We start from the raw sequence: 18,526 nt of genomic DNA, 5'->3' as shown, positions 1-18,526 counted from the left end.
TTGACAAGATGGTAAAAATCAGAGCAGAAACAACTTTTAATGTCTCCAAACTAAGAAAAACTAATGTCATCTCTGCGACATCCCCAGAATTTTCAATTAAAGATCAAAAGGAAAAAAAAAGACAGCATAGAAAGAAAAAGAAAGAGACTCACTTGAGGGTATTTTATTCAACTTCTCTATCAACTCTTTATGAATTTGTAAAGCCTTCTTGACTTTAGCTAAAGCATCAAGAGACAGGCTTCCCATTTTTCCAGCTACTGAAGCTGCCCCGCTTTTCCAGGAACCTCATGAGATCTGGTAATACTAACTCCCATAGTTTCATGGGTTGTAGAAATGGGAAATACCTTTGAGGTGGATGGATGGTTAAAGGCAGTAGAGAATTCAGGCTTATCACTTGATGTCACTGACTGTGTTTATAGAACATCCTGCAAGAGTTAAAAAACATGTGCCCATGTCAAAGAACTTAAAAATGAAAGATTATATATCTTGATATCATGAACTTTGTTACAAGGGAATAAAAAATATTGCATCCTTGTAGACAGGAAAAATTGTATAAAAAAAACAGAAGAAAAATTAACTTGATGGTGCCATGTGGTGGTATGGATTTTATGTACAACAAAAATATGTTGTGATCCTTAAAAACCCATTTTATGTACAACAAAAATCTGTTATGATCCTTGAAAACATCTGAGTGCAAATAATGTGTGTATGTTGTTGAACCACCGCAGGAACGGATTGTTGTTGTTCTAAAATGTACTTTTTAATTTTTCAAACTAGTGATACTAAACAGGAGAAAACCCAAGCCATCCAACACATATAGTTTGACCCACCTAGTGACTCAAGTCGCAACCCAACGGTTAAGTTCTTGGGTTGGCCTACCATGACAACAGCAAGAACCAAATCTAAAGATGAGTATATCCCTTCTAGCTAGTAGCTACAAGCTCCAATTGACAATATAACAAGAAGCAATGCCACCACCGCAGGGTGGCCCGCATGGCCAGCAGGGTAGTTATGAGGGTGCTGATATGAAGGCACTGGATCAAACTTCACTGGCGCACGGGTGTGTCCATAGCTTTTAAAGGCAGGGTTTCCCTCACTTCGGTGATGGTTACTCATCATAAAAATAAAAATAAAACAAGAAGCAATGCCAAAGCTTACAATCTTCAACCCTAGCCACCATCACCTTAACACACTTCATATTGTTTCTTGCAAGCATTGAATGACCAATTACTCCACAGTACCTAGTCAGGACAATAAAACCAAGAGGTCCCATTTCAACCACAAAAAAAAAGGTATGTGTTCTTTTTTAACAAGTTTTGGGTTTCAAAAAATGCCATTCCTTCAGTTGGTAGCATGAGAACATATACATCATGACTAAAAGGGCATGCCTCATCAGTAGAAAACTCTTTCTTAGAATCCCTTACAAACGCCAGCGAAAAAATGTGCCTAAGCAGACACAATTGTTGCCATGGAAAGCAGAGCCCTTATGGGATGCTTTAGCATGCTTGCTAAATCATCAAAGGATTGAAGCTTTAAGTGGATTTCTTACCGAGCTTGAAATTATTAACTAAAAAATCAGCATTTCACCCATTTTGAGGGCCACCAATGGGTTTAGTATCTTTTTTTTTAAATGGGTTTAGTATCTGAATTCTAATTTCTTATCATACTATCGTATTCACCAATAAACTTAGAACCAATGAGATATCACAATCAGAATGGATATCAAAGAGTAGGTTGAGTAGGATGTTTCTTTTCTTTATTTTTTTTTTACTTTGGGACAAAAAGCTAGTAGTTATTTGCAAACTAAACCAGAATTCAACTTTTAACAAGCATAATTCTGTTATGATAAATTGGTGTAGCATAGAAAGGATTAGGGTTTTTTTTTATCTTTTTCTATGTTAACATTCGTTTCATCTTATATATCTCCTGAGTTGTTTCACTGGGTACTATAAGTATTGTATCATATTGCACGATACGATACGGAGTATCAACAAATAAATTGGGATGATATAACATGGATATCATAAATGTTATGATTATCGTTCTGATACAGGAGTGTATCATATTGTATCGCATGAGTCAACTTTTTTTTAACTTTTTCAGCCCCAGAAAAGTGGCAACTTATAACGCCCTGATATTTTAAACCCATAAAACACATGAAAATTAAAACTTTTCTCTTCTTATTAAAGATGTCAGTAGAAACCTTTTTAAACTTGGGTTCAAAACCCCAAGTGAGTTACATTTCACATATGATTATATTGAATTTAATGGGGATAACTTTTTGCATTCAAAATATTACAACCCAATAAACAATAATGTTTTTAATAACATGTATTCATAATTCAATGTCTAAGAAAGAAAAATCATTAGCTCTTGATGCCGCCTTAGCATCCACATTCACTCTGCAGTTATACATTATTTGAAATCTAATAAAAAGGGTCAGACTCATGGAAGCCTAGTAGGTTTACTCCAGAACAAGGAGTCCGTGCACAAAGCTAATACATATAACACATTAATAATAACATAATTTATCTAATCAAATATCCATGAAATACATCAATATATTTCAATTAAAAAATATAATACATTTATTTGCAAAGTTACTAAGTAGGCATGATGTGTCATTCACTTACATATTTAACATGTTCAATCATAATCTCATGTCAGGGTCCATAGTTTATAAGGATATGAAACATCAAAAATACATGTAGTATAGCATATTGAATATTCTATCAAAATCAGCATGAGTAAACATATATCCTTAATATGGTATATCAAATTCACTTTTAGTATTGTATCTTGAAATTAAGTTTCTCTTTGAATTACCTGGTTTTAGATATGGATATTTTCATAGGGATTATCCTAGCTGAATTTACCTAGTTTTGGACATGTACACCCTCACAGGGATCGTCCTCACAGGACTATCTAGTTTTAGACCTATACATCCTCACATAGATCGTCTTAGTCGGATTGATCTAGTCTTGGACTCGTACATCTTCATAAAGATTGTCGTCTTGAGAAAAAATCCTCAACAAATTATTTATTCAGTGAATTGCCATACATACATAAATACAATTGACCACTCACAAGGTCGATGACCACCAATCTGTGCAGAGGCATGTATACATTAAACATGCATCTCATCATAGATTACAATTATATGACAATTCAACACAACTACGTGTTAGCATATCGGTAGGGTTTTGAGACCCAATAGCTCCATCATTGAGCTAAACCTTTATCACATGCATTCATAACCTCACCTCATGTGGTATTTCAACATCATATAAAAGCACATCATCATATGCATTAACATCATAACATAGTTACATGTAATAAAGCATTTTATTTAAAATCCATACATTCGTAAATTGAACCTTGAAGCATGCATATTTAATTCATTGAATCAATTATATCTCATAATTTAAAATATGTGTTTTCCATAATACGAACACTAATCTGTGTGACACGTTTATTTTGTCATACATACGTAATTCAAAAAATAGAATTGAAACGAATTCAGAATGTGCCTGACAAGTTTCAAAGGCAAAATAGTTATTACAAAAAAGCTACGGGGACAATTATGACCTAAGGGACATAGTTGTCCAAACCTATGTTGACTGACTTAGGGACATACATGTCATTAACTTTTGACTTGATAACAATTGATAAATTTTTATTTTGGTAGGCATTTAATTAGAAATTCAAATAAACATAAAAGGCAAATTAGACTTAGTTACACTAACTAGGTTGGGATCTAGTTAATGAAACTAGGACCCTAACAAAACTAGCTCTGGTTTGGATCTGAATTGGATTACACAGGATCCAAACCAGATCCAAAACTCATTTTCTTTAAACATTACACATTTTGCTTTGCTTACTTCCATTTGTTTTAATAAAGGCATCATTTGTCTTAATAAACCCTACCATGTGTTATTTCTGATCACTCTTCATTTGTCAAACACCATTACTAGGTGTAACACCCCCACCATCCTTATAAATACCCCCTTCCCTCATGTGTTTTTCCTAATTCACACTCACGAGCTCCCTCATACCTCTAGTTCTTTCTCTCTCCCTCACTTGGTGAGGGTGTTTTCTCACTACCCAACCACCATCTTGTGCCACCATGCCCCTTTGATGCCACCAATAACCCATCATGCTATTGGTCCTGCTGTCATTACTTATCCATGCAACCAAGTTCCAACACTCATCACCACCTTACGTCGTGATTCGCTTCATTTTTGTAGAACTACTTTGACTTTTGAAGTAGGTATTCTTATGTGAATTGCTTGGTACTATGTGAGATTGAAATATATGTATTTGTTCGTAATGCATATATATTTATATATATCATGGAAAATTATCTCAGTAAAATTTGGTAAAAATTCTTGATTTTGAAGGAGAAACCCAAGGTTGTGAAGAAAAGGAATCAACTCCAGCAAGCCAAGGTTCAACCCCTTTTTGCTTCACAGAGTGGCTAGTCAGGCCCAAGGGTCAACCCTAGCTTTTGATGGGTTGACACTCGGGGTGGCCGTGTGAGCTTGGACTAGTAAGGTTCAACCCTGCTTTGTTATACTTGGAAAAGATAACCCATAAGGGTCGACTCTTGTAGGGTATTAATTATACCCCTTGTATTTTGTAAACCCATAATGTTTGAGTTGACTCTTTTAAAGAAAGACTCGACCCTTTTATTTTGTAAAATCAACTCTTCTACATATAAATCGACCCCTACTACGTTTTATTTCTTGAGACCACGTCGGTCGACCTCCGGGGTCGACTCTTATTGGGTTTTGCTGGGTATTGACTCTGGACACATGAGGGTCAACCCCTGTTTCCTGGGAGTTAATTCTTGTTGAGTCTAGAGTTGATCCTTGTGTGTTCTTCAATGTTTTACTAGATTTTTTGATGATCAATGTTACGTGAATACTCAAGTTAAACATTCTTGAATCAAGAGTTGACTTTTTGAACAAGAGCTGACCTCTTGAGTTCAAGAGCCAACCCTTGGCCCTGTGTGAATCGACTCTTCTGATCAAGCGCTAACCCATGATATAAAAAGAGTCGACCCTTCTGAAGAGAGAGTCGACCCTTGTACTTTGAACTAACTCTTTGTGAGTCGACTCCTAAGAGGAGAGTCGATGTATCTTGTAAATCAACTCTTCTAAATAAGAGTCAACACCAGGATCGTGTGGGTCAACTCCTAAGATAGTGGGTCAACTTACTAAGTTGCAATGACCACTTTCGTGACCCTAGTTGCGAGCTTATGATAGTTTAAACTCGGATAAAGGTTGTTTAACTTGAGATATGGATATTATTTATGATGAATGACAATCTCGACTGTACTTCCTAAAATACTTTGTTGGTTCTCGTTCCACGAACCATTGTACTGCTGGTGATACGAACTATCACCATCTGTCGCAACAAGCTCTGCCACTTGCATGCATTTCTGTTATCTTGATGTAGAACCCAAGGCGCATGCACTAGTCTTCACCGCATTTGGATCATCCGTAAATATGCTCTAAATCAGGATTGTTGCACTAACCTCACACATTTTGAAGTAGGAAAAAATTTATACTAACTTTGGTTTTTGTGCAATTTTAATGCATGCATAATTTTTATGAGCTTCTACATGTGTTTACAAGCTTTTTAATAATACAAGTATGAATTACGTATGTATGACTTGAATGCATAGAAAATACATATGCTCAAGGTTTAGATTCTTTGTATTATGAAATACACATGTTTTGAGTTATAAGATATAGTTGATTCAATGAATTGAACATAATGCTTCAAGATTCAATTTACTAACGTATAAATTTTAAATAAAATGCTTTGTTGCATGTGACTATGTTATGATGTCAATGCATGTGATGATATGCTTTTATATGATGTTGAAATACCATATAAGGTGAGGTTATGGATGCATGTGATAAAGGTTTGACTCAATGATGGAGTTATTGGGTCTCATAACCCTACTGATATGCTATGATACATGTTGAATATATACATACATGTGCCTAATTTGTTGGCCATCGACCCTGTGAGTAGTCAATTGTGTTTATGTATGTATGAAAAATCATTGAATAAATAATTCATTGAAGAACTGTTCTCAAAAGGACAATATCTGTAAGGATGTGCGAGTCTAAGACCAGGTCAATCCGGCTTGGATGATTCCTGTTATGATGTATAGGTTCAAGACCAGGTAATGCCATGATGACGATTCCTGTGAGGATGTATAGGTCCAAAATGAGGTAGTCCTATGAGGACGATCCCTGTGAGGGTGTATATGTCTAAAACCAGGTCAATCTAGTTATGATGATTCCTATGAGGATGTAAATGTCCAAGACCAGATAATCCAATGAGAAACTTATTTTCAAGATATAATGAATCTTTGAGGATAAATACTAAAAGTAAATTCTAATATACCAGATTAAGGATGTATGTTTGTGATTACTCATGTTGATTATAAAGTGAAAGTGAAATCAAGTTAAGCTCATTTCTTTTGATGTTACTTTAATATATTTTTTTATTTTTACCTTTAACCTAGTTTATAATACTAAATGTGTTGTTGATCTTAGTTTTCATTTTTTTTTAAATCACTTATTTGATGTTACTTCAATATATTTTTTATTTTTACCTTTAACCTAGTTTATAAAACTAAATGTGTTGTTGATCTTAGTTTTCATTTTTTTTTTAAATCACTTATTTTTGTCTTCTTAAATCTCAAAATCATTGTTCTAAAGATATGGATGGTTAAGGATATGATTCAACTGATCCATCTTGAAAATATTGTAAACAAATGGATTTGAGGAGACCTTTGAAAGAGATAATAAAGTAACTTTTGTGGTTTTATAAGGCATAGTGGATTGTATAGAAATGCCACGTTGTGGGGGGCATAGCAAATCTACTCTATGATTATGTACTCATCATATTTTCTATGATATTAATGTCAAGCTTCTTATGAGCTTCATAGAAGATGATTAATAGGTTTAGCTTTGAGCATTAAGCTTGGATCCTTCTTACGGCGAGCCAAGCCACTTCAAATTTGTGCTTAGAATGAGCCTGCTGTAAATGAGTCGTGGTCAAGCTAGCTTGTTTATATAAAGCGATACATTGTTTTAGGGCCGGGGGTAATAGGACAAAAACAAAATACAGTTGGAAGTAATAAGATTTTATATCTAAACTTATTGATTGCAAACCAAATACTTTTAATAATTTGTTCTGCCCTATATTGTATGATGTAAAATATAAATAAAATATATTTATTATTACTTAACAAGTATATACGAGCTTAGCCAAATTGAACACCCATTGTTTGTGTTTGTCTTGCAGAATCTATTTTACAAGTTTGAACGAGCTCTTTATGAGCTGAGCAAATGAGCCATGATCAGTGGCTCGACTTATTTTTTAGCATGACCTATTTACTATCATAAATAAAGGGTATTTGACTAGATTTAGTTGAGATTTAACATGAATTACTATTAGTGGAAACATTGGTTCATATCCAAATCTTGATTTGGATCTTATCCAAAGACCTCAGGATAGAGATGACTTAATTAAAAAAGGTCAAGATCAAGATGTGATCAAGACCCAAGAGAATAAGAAGCTCAGTGGGAGTCGACATCCTCAAGAGAAGCCCAGTGAGAATCGATATCTTCAGGAGAGTCTCAGTCAGAATAAAACAGACTCTATGGTTAAATGAAGCCTTATGTTGCAATAGAACTTCTTTAAGGAGTCGGTATTTGTATAGAATCAATCCTATGGTGATAATCAAGATGTAAACACTCTAGGAAAAACATGTAATCTTTTCTATATAAAGAGATCCTCTCAGCTCTCTCAAACAACACATCAAGAGAGAGTTTAGAGAGAATAAAATTCTATTTGTTCGCAAATGTAGACCACTAGTTGAACCACATTAAACATGCGTTCTTGTTTTTATTCTTTAGCAATTAATGGTAAAATAGCATAGCCATTGAAAACGCATATATAAGGCAAGAAGAGCACTTTGAAAATGGAAAATTCTATGTTTCCCTCGAAGAGAGGGGAGCTTCCTTCCCTTTGATGGGAAACACATTTCCCACTCGCTTTACAATTTTTTTCTTTCGCGACCCTTAAACATACTTGTCCCTTGTTTTCTATATTTTACATTGATATATATTATATTTTATTACAAAAAGTTTTATACTTGTTTTATTGTTAATTCAACATCGGTTGGCAATGGTTTCTTATTCGTTTTCACTTTCGCTTTTTACCACTTTTTCTATCCATGCATCAAGAATCAAATGTTCTAAGAAGTGATTCTTATAAAAACAAGCATATAAATCACATTTGTATGGTCAGAATTTCAAGAAAACGCCATAGATTCATGAAAATCCACTATCATGTTTTATTTAGTAGGTTTTGTATTTTGTAGGTTTTCATTTTCCCCTTTTTCATTATTCATACATTTCCACCAAACACTTTACAAACATATCTTACTTCCCGCTTCATACTATTTTTTAATGCTCAATTTTTTGCTTCCGCTTCTTGGATCACTTCTTGCATCCATTTGCATCTTGGTAATTACAATGAATAGTAAGAGGAGGTTTCTATTTGTCCATTTTTAAGAAAAACAAAAGCCTCGTATAAAAAAGAATAGAACTGTGAGTTTGTTTTTTGAGATTAGAGGCAAAAGATTGGCCTCTAAATGAAATTTTCTCTAAGAACCTTGATCATAATTATATCATTTTTGTCAACTGCCTCATTGGATCATGTGCAAAATAGTCAGTCAAGAAAGATAACATATTAAAGAAGACCGAACTCTGATTGTCCGATCGAAAAAATAAAATCATCATAATCTGGTCATGCTACGATAAGTTATCGGAGATAAATAATAGATATAGAAACGTGGAGTTACTAGAATATGAGAACTAGAAATATGAGCATTTTCATTACTTTTTTTGCAAATTCAACCATGTGCTTGGCATGATGAATTTGCGAGGAATCAAGCATTGGATTGTGTATTTTCGATAAAAAAAAATGTGATTTGTACGGTAAGAATCAAGAGAAAAGAACAAAAAAATCCATTAAAATCGTGGTTCACACATTAGTTCTCATATTCTAGTGACTCTAGAAATGTGAATTCTCAACTTAAAGTTTGGGATAAATCATAGATATATAATGTGCATTTGCCTAAGTGATGGAGTCTGATTTTGTTCAGTTTTATGATCGATAATAAGAACAACAAGAAATGTGAATGAGAAATGAAGGACGAAAAACATACCCAAAATGCCCATAGTCCAGGTTCTTCTTCGTCATCATCAATATTTAAGTTTTCAATGTCATCATACTAGAAATCTGATAGTCCATATAAACAAGTTTTCTTTCATCTTCATTCTCTATTTCATCATCTGCACCTTCTTCCTCCTCACCAATAGTTTTTTTCTTTTTTTAGTAAAAATCATGTATTAAATGCTTATTCAATATAATTAAAAAAAAAACATATTCTATAAAAAAATTTCAGTCCCAATTGAGAGGTAAAGTATCCAACCATGGTGTTTGGGTAGCCGTTCATCACATCCAAGGCACCTCTGACAGTAATCCTGTCTCCAGTGATTGGACGATCTGCCCTCAGAAATCCCCATCCCTAACAACTTCGAATCTGACCCAACTTTGGAATCAACTCCACTGAAAAAAGAAAGGAAAACATGGTGGACGTTTTCTAATGTAAAGGCGACAAGCAGAGAGATTGCATTTTTGAGTTGATGCACTCTCTCGTGAAGGTTGCGTGCAGGACGATGGATGAAAGTGGTCTAGGCCCGCCAAATGAATCGGATTCTGTTTGACACTGGAGCAAATCCGATACACTAATTTCGAATACCTAATTGTGTTTTTGGATTAGATTTGGACTCATCTGGCCGAGAATTTTTCAGATTCAGATAGATTTGGATCATTGAATCTGCATTCTTATCTGCCACACGAGGGGTCAATACAGACAAGAATGCAGATGTGTCACAAACTACAATTTTTTTAATTGATAAATAATGTTCTCTCTCTCTCTCTCTCTCTCTCTCTCTCTCTGGGATAACCCTTGACATATTCAAACCCTATACTCCTTGATTAAGATAGTCGACTACCAAGGAACCTATGATAGTCAATGGTTTTCTCTTTTTTTGTTGTCTTCCATCAAAATTTTCATGAGTGGTTTGGAAGAATTAAATAATTAAGAATCACGACAAATTTAAAACATCTTAGTATAACTTTCCTGCAGCAACAAAAAATAAAAGATCTACAAGATTCTAAATATGTTTTCATTTTTTCAGAATACTGCCATGCATGAAAATATCCTACTATTTGAATTACCAGAAAATTTAAGAATCCCAACCTGCATAAAAGAGCATCGAAGGGATGTCACCAGCTTCGAGTTTGATGAAAAGGTTATTCAAGATCTAACACACGCCAACTAGAAATTTTTCGGTTAGAAACTTACAATCAGACTTTTTTACTTTCTCAGCTTTTTCTTGATGGAAACTAGGGGGAATTGTTAAAGAAAAAAATCAAGATAGAATGAAAGAAAACAAAAAAAACGTTCAAGCTCTCATGATATTTTTCGAGGAATATATGCAATAAAATAATGAGATTTTTAAAGTTTTTCATCTTGCAAATATTTAGAAATCACAAGGAAAAAAACATGTACCCAAATGCGCATGAGAGAGAGAGAGCACAAACACCAACTCAAAACGGCTTTGGATCAAAGTTTCTTGCAGCCTTCAACCATTTCACTTGCCATATATCTTTTCTTGATGACGAGGAACCCTTGCCGAAGCGAGGAAAACCCCGGGTGGGGCCCCACAATCACCGTGCCTTACGTGGCCCACCTCTGAAAGATATGGACTTGCCACTTATCTTATATTTAATAAATTAAGCATCGGCTACAATAGAGTAAGCTACATAACAACATTACCATCATCCACAGAATGCTGAACTATTGGACAGGAATGAGAAAAGAAAGAAAAAATAAAGCCGACTCACATCCACTGTTGCTTCGTCGCTTCCATCCTCTTGAGTAAACCTTCAATTTCAGCTTCCATTCTCCTTTTCATATTAAAGTAATCACAGTGAGAATTCTCCAAGAATTTCAGCTCCTCCAACTTCCTCCGCCGCCTTTCCTCTGTTTCCTGCAAGCATAGCTTGGCAAGCTTGGATGCATATTCTTCCTCCAATTCTGCACTTTTAACTCGTGCTATTTTACGAAGGCTCTCTGCCTCTCTACGAGCATCATCTGCTCGGTTCTGGAACATCCTTGCCTCTGCTTCTTTGATCCTAACAACGCTTTCCAAACTATCAAACTCATCTTTCTTTGACATAATGAACTGTGCATCTTTTTCATCCCTTGTTTCATTATGCAGAACTCTGTCCATGTTACAGGCGCTTCGTGGTGCATTAATCCTAAAATCGGAATTGCTATTATAAGTGGGAACTTGAGTAGCTGTGGGTGCTGACAGAACAGAAGCATCTCCTCCTTGGCATGGTTGAGCTAAGTCTCTTGCTGAGTTGTTGGGTAAACACAACTTGGAAACACCATCTGTATTTAAGAACGAGGATCATGTCAGCTCGCAAGAAACTAGAGTACAAAAGATGAGTTAAACAAATGTAGAAGTATGTATAGGCAGTCCAAAGTGGCATTCGCTCCATGAAGGTCTTCTATCATAAGGGTATAATCTTCAAGAATGGATTACATGTTATCAAGTCTAAAAACACTAAATTCAAATTTTGCAATTAAGTTTGATATGCTGAACAGAGCCTCATTAGAAGTCAGAGAAAAAACTAATGCAACCAGGTAGAAAATGCACATCAACAGAGTCAACCATCAAAACAGTCAGCCTCAAGCCCTCAACCAAACAGCATGGCACAGGCATACTCATTCTTGATCTAAATCTTCTCAACAGAATATATCAGTCCGCTATGCCATAGACAGAAAACCCCAGACAAGAAGGTAATTCCTACCTCTGATTATGTCACATAGAGAATAATGGATTACATGTTATCAAGTCTAAAACACTAAATTTAAATTTTGCAATCAAGTTTGATATGCTGAACAGAGCCTCACTAGAAGTCACAGAAAAACTAATGCAACCAGGTAGAAAATGCACATCAACAGCGTCAACCATCAAAACAGTCAACCTCAAGCCCTCAACCAAACAGCATGGCACAGACATACTCATTCTTGATAATCTTCTCAACAGAATATATCAGTCTGCTATGCCACAGACAGAAAACCCTAGACAAGAAGATAATTACTACCTCTGATTGTCTGTCACATAGAGAGATTAAAGTTTTATGAGCTTCATCTAACATATCAGTGGGAGGGTCTTTCTCACGATGTAACACTTTGTAATCAACCTAGCTCACATGGTACAGAGGGTGCTAGCTTTTGTTTGATCATTAAGGATAATCAGTAAGGTAGGGAAGTGAACCCTTTTAGGATGTCACAAATTCCAATTTCAACCACTAATTACTCTTATATAAGCACACTTCAACATGCAGACAACACCACTGGAATACTGTCAACACAACCAACATATGCTCTATATGAGTATTCACAAATCCAAAGGGAACCAAATGATTTCGTCCAGCTTGCTATTGACTAGCATCAACATTCTTGTTCACCTCAATAATAAGTGACTTAAGGCATTGTATTTATCATATTTTTTCTTTTTTTCTAATCAAAAGAAGTTATATGTATTGATTATCATCAACAAGAAACACTTAAGTATGCTCTCTTCTCAAATCATAAAAGCAGGATACATGTTACCCAAGTGGATCCAAATCAAAATTACAATGCTTGATACTGAATTCAGATCTAGATTCAATAAGATTCTAATTTTAAATATAGATCTGAATCGTAACCAATTGTATTAATATGATTTGGATCTGTACAAACATGGTTAAAACATAGCCAAAACCTTCCCCACTTGCTTGGAAACTCACTTCCTGTGAAGCTCAATACCAGGTGGATACCCACGTTGTGTAATGCTTGCTTCCTAAGCATCAGCACTTCGTCCTTTTTATGAAGCTTCCTTCAGAGTTCATATTTGCAGTAGTTTTAATATTTTCTCATTCCCTTCTGATGAGTGTAAACTATTTATGCTTCCCACCCTAACCCTTCTCAAGGAGCCAACCTTCCACCTTTTACTTCCCATATTAATTTCTGAATGCCGGTCAATCAGTATCTGATCTAGTAACAGGCCTGGTTGATCAATCATTTGGATATAAGTGATCTAATTCTTCTCTTGCTACCTTCTTTTGACAAAGAGATAGCCTGCCTGAAATTTTATGGCTTTCATGAGAGGACTACATAGGTGGTAAGGGGTTGGGGTTGCCGCATTTGCTCAAACAAAGCTATTGGAATAAAGATCGACAGTTTACTTAGCTTTTTCATGTTAAACAAACTATGCAATGACATCATCATGCAGAATAACATTAAGAGATATTCAGACAATTTGCACATCAAAATTATCCGAAATCACCAAGAGAGTGGAAACTTATAATTTTTCAGGCTTCAAAAGTAAAAAATGATAAAAAAGAAAGCACCTCATATACATAAAATACCATATATGGGCATAAATATTCTGATTCAGTTAGGATGTAGGCATTACCAAATCTGATCTAACCACATATTTTAATCAGAAATTTGATAAGGAGAATTATAGAAACCCGACCTTAAGGAGGGATGGTTTCTACAAATCCGGCCTCGGAAAGGCTCTAGCGCAGGGAAAAGCCGAGAAAGAAATATATATGTTCTCGATCTAGCTAGGCTCTGCGTCAGATAGGGCCAACAGCAAGGCAAAAGGAGAATATTGATCCCTTTGAGTGGTCTACAACTGAGCAAAACGTGAAACAGGAGAGGGACAAAAGGTGTTTCCTCTAGAGCTATGGCACAAGAACTAGAAGAACGAAAAAAAATCAATCTACTATTTGTGTTCATAATTAATCAAGAGTAACAACACTTATTTATAGAGTCTACCAAATAATCCTAAAAAAAGTAAAAGGCTAAAAATAAGAATTCAAATAGGAAAGGGCGTTCTCCAGTCCCTGTTAGACTGGGTCTCTTGGGCGGATCTGGATCCAGAATGGCTTATCGGGGTCAGATCTAAGACGGATCATAATAATCCACCCCTCTCAAACTCGCCTTATCCTCAAAGCGAGAGCTCTCTGGAAACTCTTGCCGCACCCGATCCTTGTCACCTCCAAGGTCAAACACTAGGCATGTGGTTTTCCCCCGTACCCTGATAATCTCATATGAGAGCATCTCCTTAACTAGCCATTCAATCTCTGACTTATGTGTGTGTGCATATCTAGGCAGGAGTGAGAAAGGTGTGGGCCCTTACTGCGTCGACCGGGGCAGTTTGTTGGTCGGTGTGGCTCGCAGGATTGAACTACTCTGATACCACTAATAGAAACCTAACCATAGGAATGAACGATTCCTAAAAATCTGGTCTCGAGAAGGCTCTAGCACAGGGAAAAGCCGAGAAAGAGAAATTCATTCTCGATCTGGCTAGACTCTACGTCAGACAGGGCCAACAACAAGGCAGGGGGGGAATATTGATCCCTTTGGATGGGTTGTTGCTAAGCAAAATGTGAAAGAGGAGAGGGATAAAAGGTGTTCCCCTCCAGGACTATGGCACAAGAACAAAAAGAATGAAAAAGGAATCAATCTACTATTTTCATTCATAATTAATCAAGAATAATAATGCTTATTTATAGAGTCTACCAAAGAGTCCTAAAAGAAGTAAAAAACCAAAAATAAGAATTCAAATAGGAAAGGGGGTCCTCCGGTCCCTGTTAGACTGGGTCGCTTGGGCGGATCTATATCCAAAACAACTTCTTGGGGTCGAATCTAGGACGGTTCGTAACAGAGAGCCAATAAGATTGAATGTGACTGGATAATTTAATACCTGTTTTTACTGCAGCAGTCTTCTAATCTCCATCAATGTCACAATGAGGTAAATAAAAGGCAAAAAGCTATAGAATGAGCTAGCAGAGATCAAATATAGAGTTATGGCTAAAGAAGTGCTCCCCATGGACATTGACTGCATCTCTCTTCCAATCTCCTAGTGGACATTTGTGAAATTACATTTATCACTGAATCCATTTGAATAAGATATTATGGCTTTCCAAACTTTTTTTTTTATCAATAAGATAGAAAACTCTCAACAAAGTTCTCAAAGTATATGTTCTGGCATTTGCATCAGATTCATGTATCAATTCATAGTGAAATCATAGAGGCAAGCATGGATCAGTTTCTGTATGATTCCTTGAATTGCTTTTCATATTTAGACAAGTTCAAGGTTTCCATTTCAGGAAGGAGGAAATCTTTATGCTAGAACTCAACAGACGTCACACAAATACAATCAACCTCAAAAACGGAAAATCCATCTTTCTTAAGCCTTTACAACATACAAAAGCCACCTATTTCTCCTCTTTACTTATTGATAATATGTAATCCAGTTTATGTAACAGAGGAGGATGTGGAGGTTTACACTAAATATTAGGCAAATCAAGGCCCATGAAAAGCCATGCATTTTAATGTAATTGGGTTATAGGTGGAAAGCACAAGCAAGAAAATTTTCACTGTTTCTGAAATTAATAAGATTAATGAACCTTGGCATCGCTTTTTCCTTTTTCTTTCTCTTTTTTCATTTTCATCTTCACTTTGAATCTTGAAATATCATGTTATCAATCAAAATCTGTTTTTCAGATGACTAAGCAGGAAACATAAATTTATAAATCAAAGAAATCATTTCAATATTTCCTGGGCCTACAATGCGCATAGTAGAACATTCCTTTCAGGGTTAACTGGTAGATAATAGTAAACAAAAGGAATAGCCTATTCCATGAGTTCATTGCAGGGAAAACAGTATTCCGTTCATGTACTTATTGTTCAATAGGTCAGCTCTTCATACAAATAAGAAATGCTTCCAACTTTCTTCATGGTATTTATTTCCTTCAAGTAATGACAATGCAAAACAATGACCATGAGGGAGTTTTACCATAATTTCTACAGAAATAACAAAACCAAAATATCATAAAATATGGCACTGTATACTAGCCTTAGAAAATGTTCATCCATAGCTGAAAATCAATTAGCAAGAGTAAAACAAAATATTACAAAAACTAGGGGGAGATCAAATTCATCGATTTGCAGTGCATTAATGATAACAAAATGGAATTCTCACAAAGGCATGATTGATCTTAGAAAGAAACGATTTACCCTTTAGAAACAATAGCATGATGTTGCACACATCTGAAGCAGAAGCGAGTTTCTTATCAAGCTTCATTATCAACTCCTCCGCCTTGCTGTGAAGTGCCTTACCCTTTAGATCAGTACTAGCCTGGAAGATCCTTCTAACACAGTCCAGCTCTTTTGCTAAAGTTTCAGGACCCCAATTCATCGCACAGCACGTAAAGACCTCTTTAACGAAGCCAAACATCTCCGAGGCATGCCCACATCCAAGACAATGAAATTGCATTTCGGTCGTCCCGGCTGATCCTTTCAGGCTCTGCCCAGGCTTTATATACTGAAATCGAACGCCACAATCAGCATGACACCAGTGGGAGCAGACATCACACCCCACCCAGCTGCAAGTATTCAAGGCACAGTCGAAATTTAGACAAATCTGGCACATACAAGCACTACAGAATCCCTTCTTTGTGGAACATATCTTACAGTCACAATCATCCACTGGCAGCAAGTTCTTGCAATTCAGATTCCTACAGCGAGTGAGCATGAACACTTCGATCAATTCTTCACTAGGAAGACGATTATTTCCCGATAAGTAGGCTGCTACACCGGTCTTTACAGTGACCAAGATATCCAACTGAACCTTGTTAGATTTTGATAGTGTCTCAGGTGTTAGATCGGACCTCCGGTCGAGCCGCCTCTGAAGGCTAGCAAACTCTTCCCTTTTCTCAGGCAATGCCACTAGATTCTTCAGACAGATCCTTGCAGCTTCCAGTGATTCCTCCTGAAGCTCCTGAATTACTTGAGCCGTGACCGGAATCGACTCCGAGACTATCTCATTCAGAAGCCTCTCCGGCCTGGTGAGAGTCCTGGATGAAGTCTGGCCACCCCCAACATGATGCTGGCTCCTCTGAAACAGCGGAGTCCTGCCTCCCTCCGACTTAACCAACCTGCTACCAGCAACCTTGTGCATCTCTGAAGGCCTCTCCCTCGAATCCGTCGACTGGTTATCCTTCATCGGTATCGCAGGCAATTCCAACGGAAAGAACGAATGCCTTTCGGCGCTGTTGTTACTGCACAGGCTGTTAAATTCATCCTTGATGCGATGCCCTGGCATCAAGGGGTAACCATGATTCGAGAAGTTGGCGCTCTCTACATTCTTGTGCATAACCGAATCATTCTCCGATTTAATGCCAGCAACCAAAGCTTGATTCGGCTTATCTCCATGAACGCTACCATTCTGGTGAAACGTTGCTTCACCAACGGGCTTAAATCTGCTATGAACAGATCCGTTCGTCCCTTCACCGCAGTGCCAAATCTGATCGCTCCCACCACCGAACGTCCTACCATTAGACACAGTGAGCTCGAAATTGTCGATCGAGTTCCGCAGCGAGCAACTAGGATTGTGGGAGAAGGGGTGTGAGTACGAATACGAAGCCGACGCCGTGAAATCGTCGGAGCTCGCCCGGGAAGGCGGCAGCGACTGGACGCTGCGCTGAACGGGGGCCGGGGGATCGCAATTCCGGGAGGGGACGAAGGAGGAGAGGGACAAGGAGACGTTGGGGAGGCCGAGCGAGAGATCGAGAGGGTTCGCATCCAACTTGGGCTTCTTCTCACCCTTCTTCTCGGCCTCCCCACCTCCGCCCTCCCTCTTGAACCCGCGACCCTCGCGTTCTCCGCCCAATTCCAGGAAATCCCTCTCCACCCACCTCCCGGATCCCTCGTCCACCGCCGATTTCACTCCGGCGACGGCCTCCTTCCCCTTGTACCTCCCCTTCCCCAACCCAATCTGCAACTCTTCACCGGAATTCATCCCAGAATCCTTCACCACCTTCGAGCTATCGCACATATAGCTGAGGGTCAGCTCTTGGCAACCCATCCCACCCATCTTCTTCGACGTCCCCTCGCCGCTAAACCTGATCTCGAACGATTTCAGCTCGGACCCACAACCGTTGCGGCCGTTCTTCCCCTCTCTCGAGATCAACCCATTCTCAGAATCCCGGAATCCATCCGGTTCTGCACCTTCCTTCCCGCTACCATCCACCGAATTCTTTTTTGGAAAACCATTCTCTGTACCCATGGTCGGTCGATCGATCGATCGATCGATCGATGGAGAGAGAGAGAGGTGGGTATCGTTCGGAAGAGGGACTTATTGGGTATTTTCCAATTTGTTCTGCAAATTATTCTCTCTCCTCCTCTTCCGTCGTCATCTTCCCTCCTTCACTCCATCTCGGCCATGGCTTCCCTTCTAGTGCGGGAACGTTAGGCTATTTAAATGACTAAAATACCCCTCACGATTAGGCTATT

The 18,526-nt window shown here is 37.4% G+C and overlaps 1 protein-coding gene across 1 annotated transcript; it reads right to left on the bottom strand.

The window, feature by feature from the left end:
• Window positions 1-10,870: 10,870 nt before the first annotated feature.
• LOC149812361 (protein OBERON 3-like) lies at window positions 10,871-18,518 on the bottom strand. The gene is made up of 2 exons (XM_089993147.1): window positions 16,250-18,518; window positions 10,871-11,560 (listed from the first exon to the last, which is right to left on the bottom strand). The coding sequence occupies exons 1-2, from the start codon at window positions 18,297-18,299 to the stop codon at window positions 11,004-11,006; spliced, it is 2,607 nt and encodes an 868-aa protein (XP_089849273.1). The 5' UTR covers window positions 18,300-18,518; the 3' UTR covers window positions 10,871-11,003.
• Window positions 18,519-18,526: the final 8 nt, after the last annotated feature.

The sequence above is a fragment of the Nuphar pumila genome, chromosome 17 (assembly GCF_984573655.1).
Source record: "Nuphar pumila chromosome 17, dmNupPumi1.hap1.1, whole genome shotgun sequence".
Lineage (NCBI taxonomy): Eukaryota > Viridiplantae > Streptophyta > Magnoliopsida > Nymphaeales > Nymphaeaceae > Nuphar > Nuphar pumila.
This window is presented reverse-complemented; position numbering and strand designations above follow the sequence as displayed.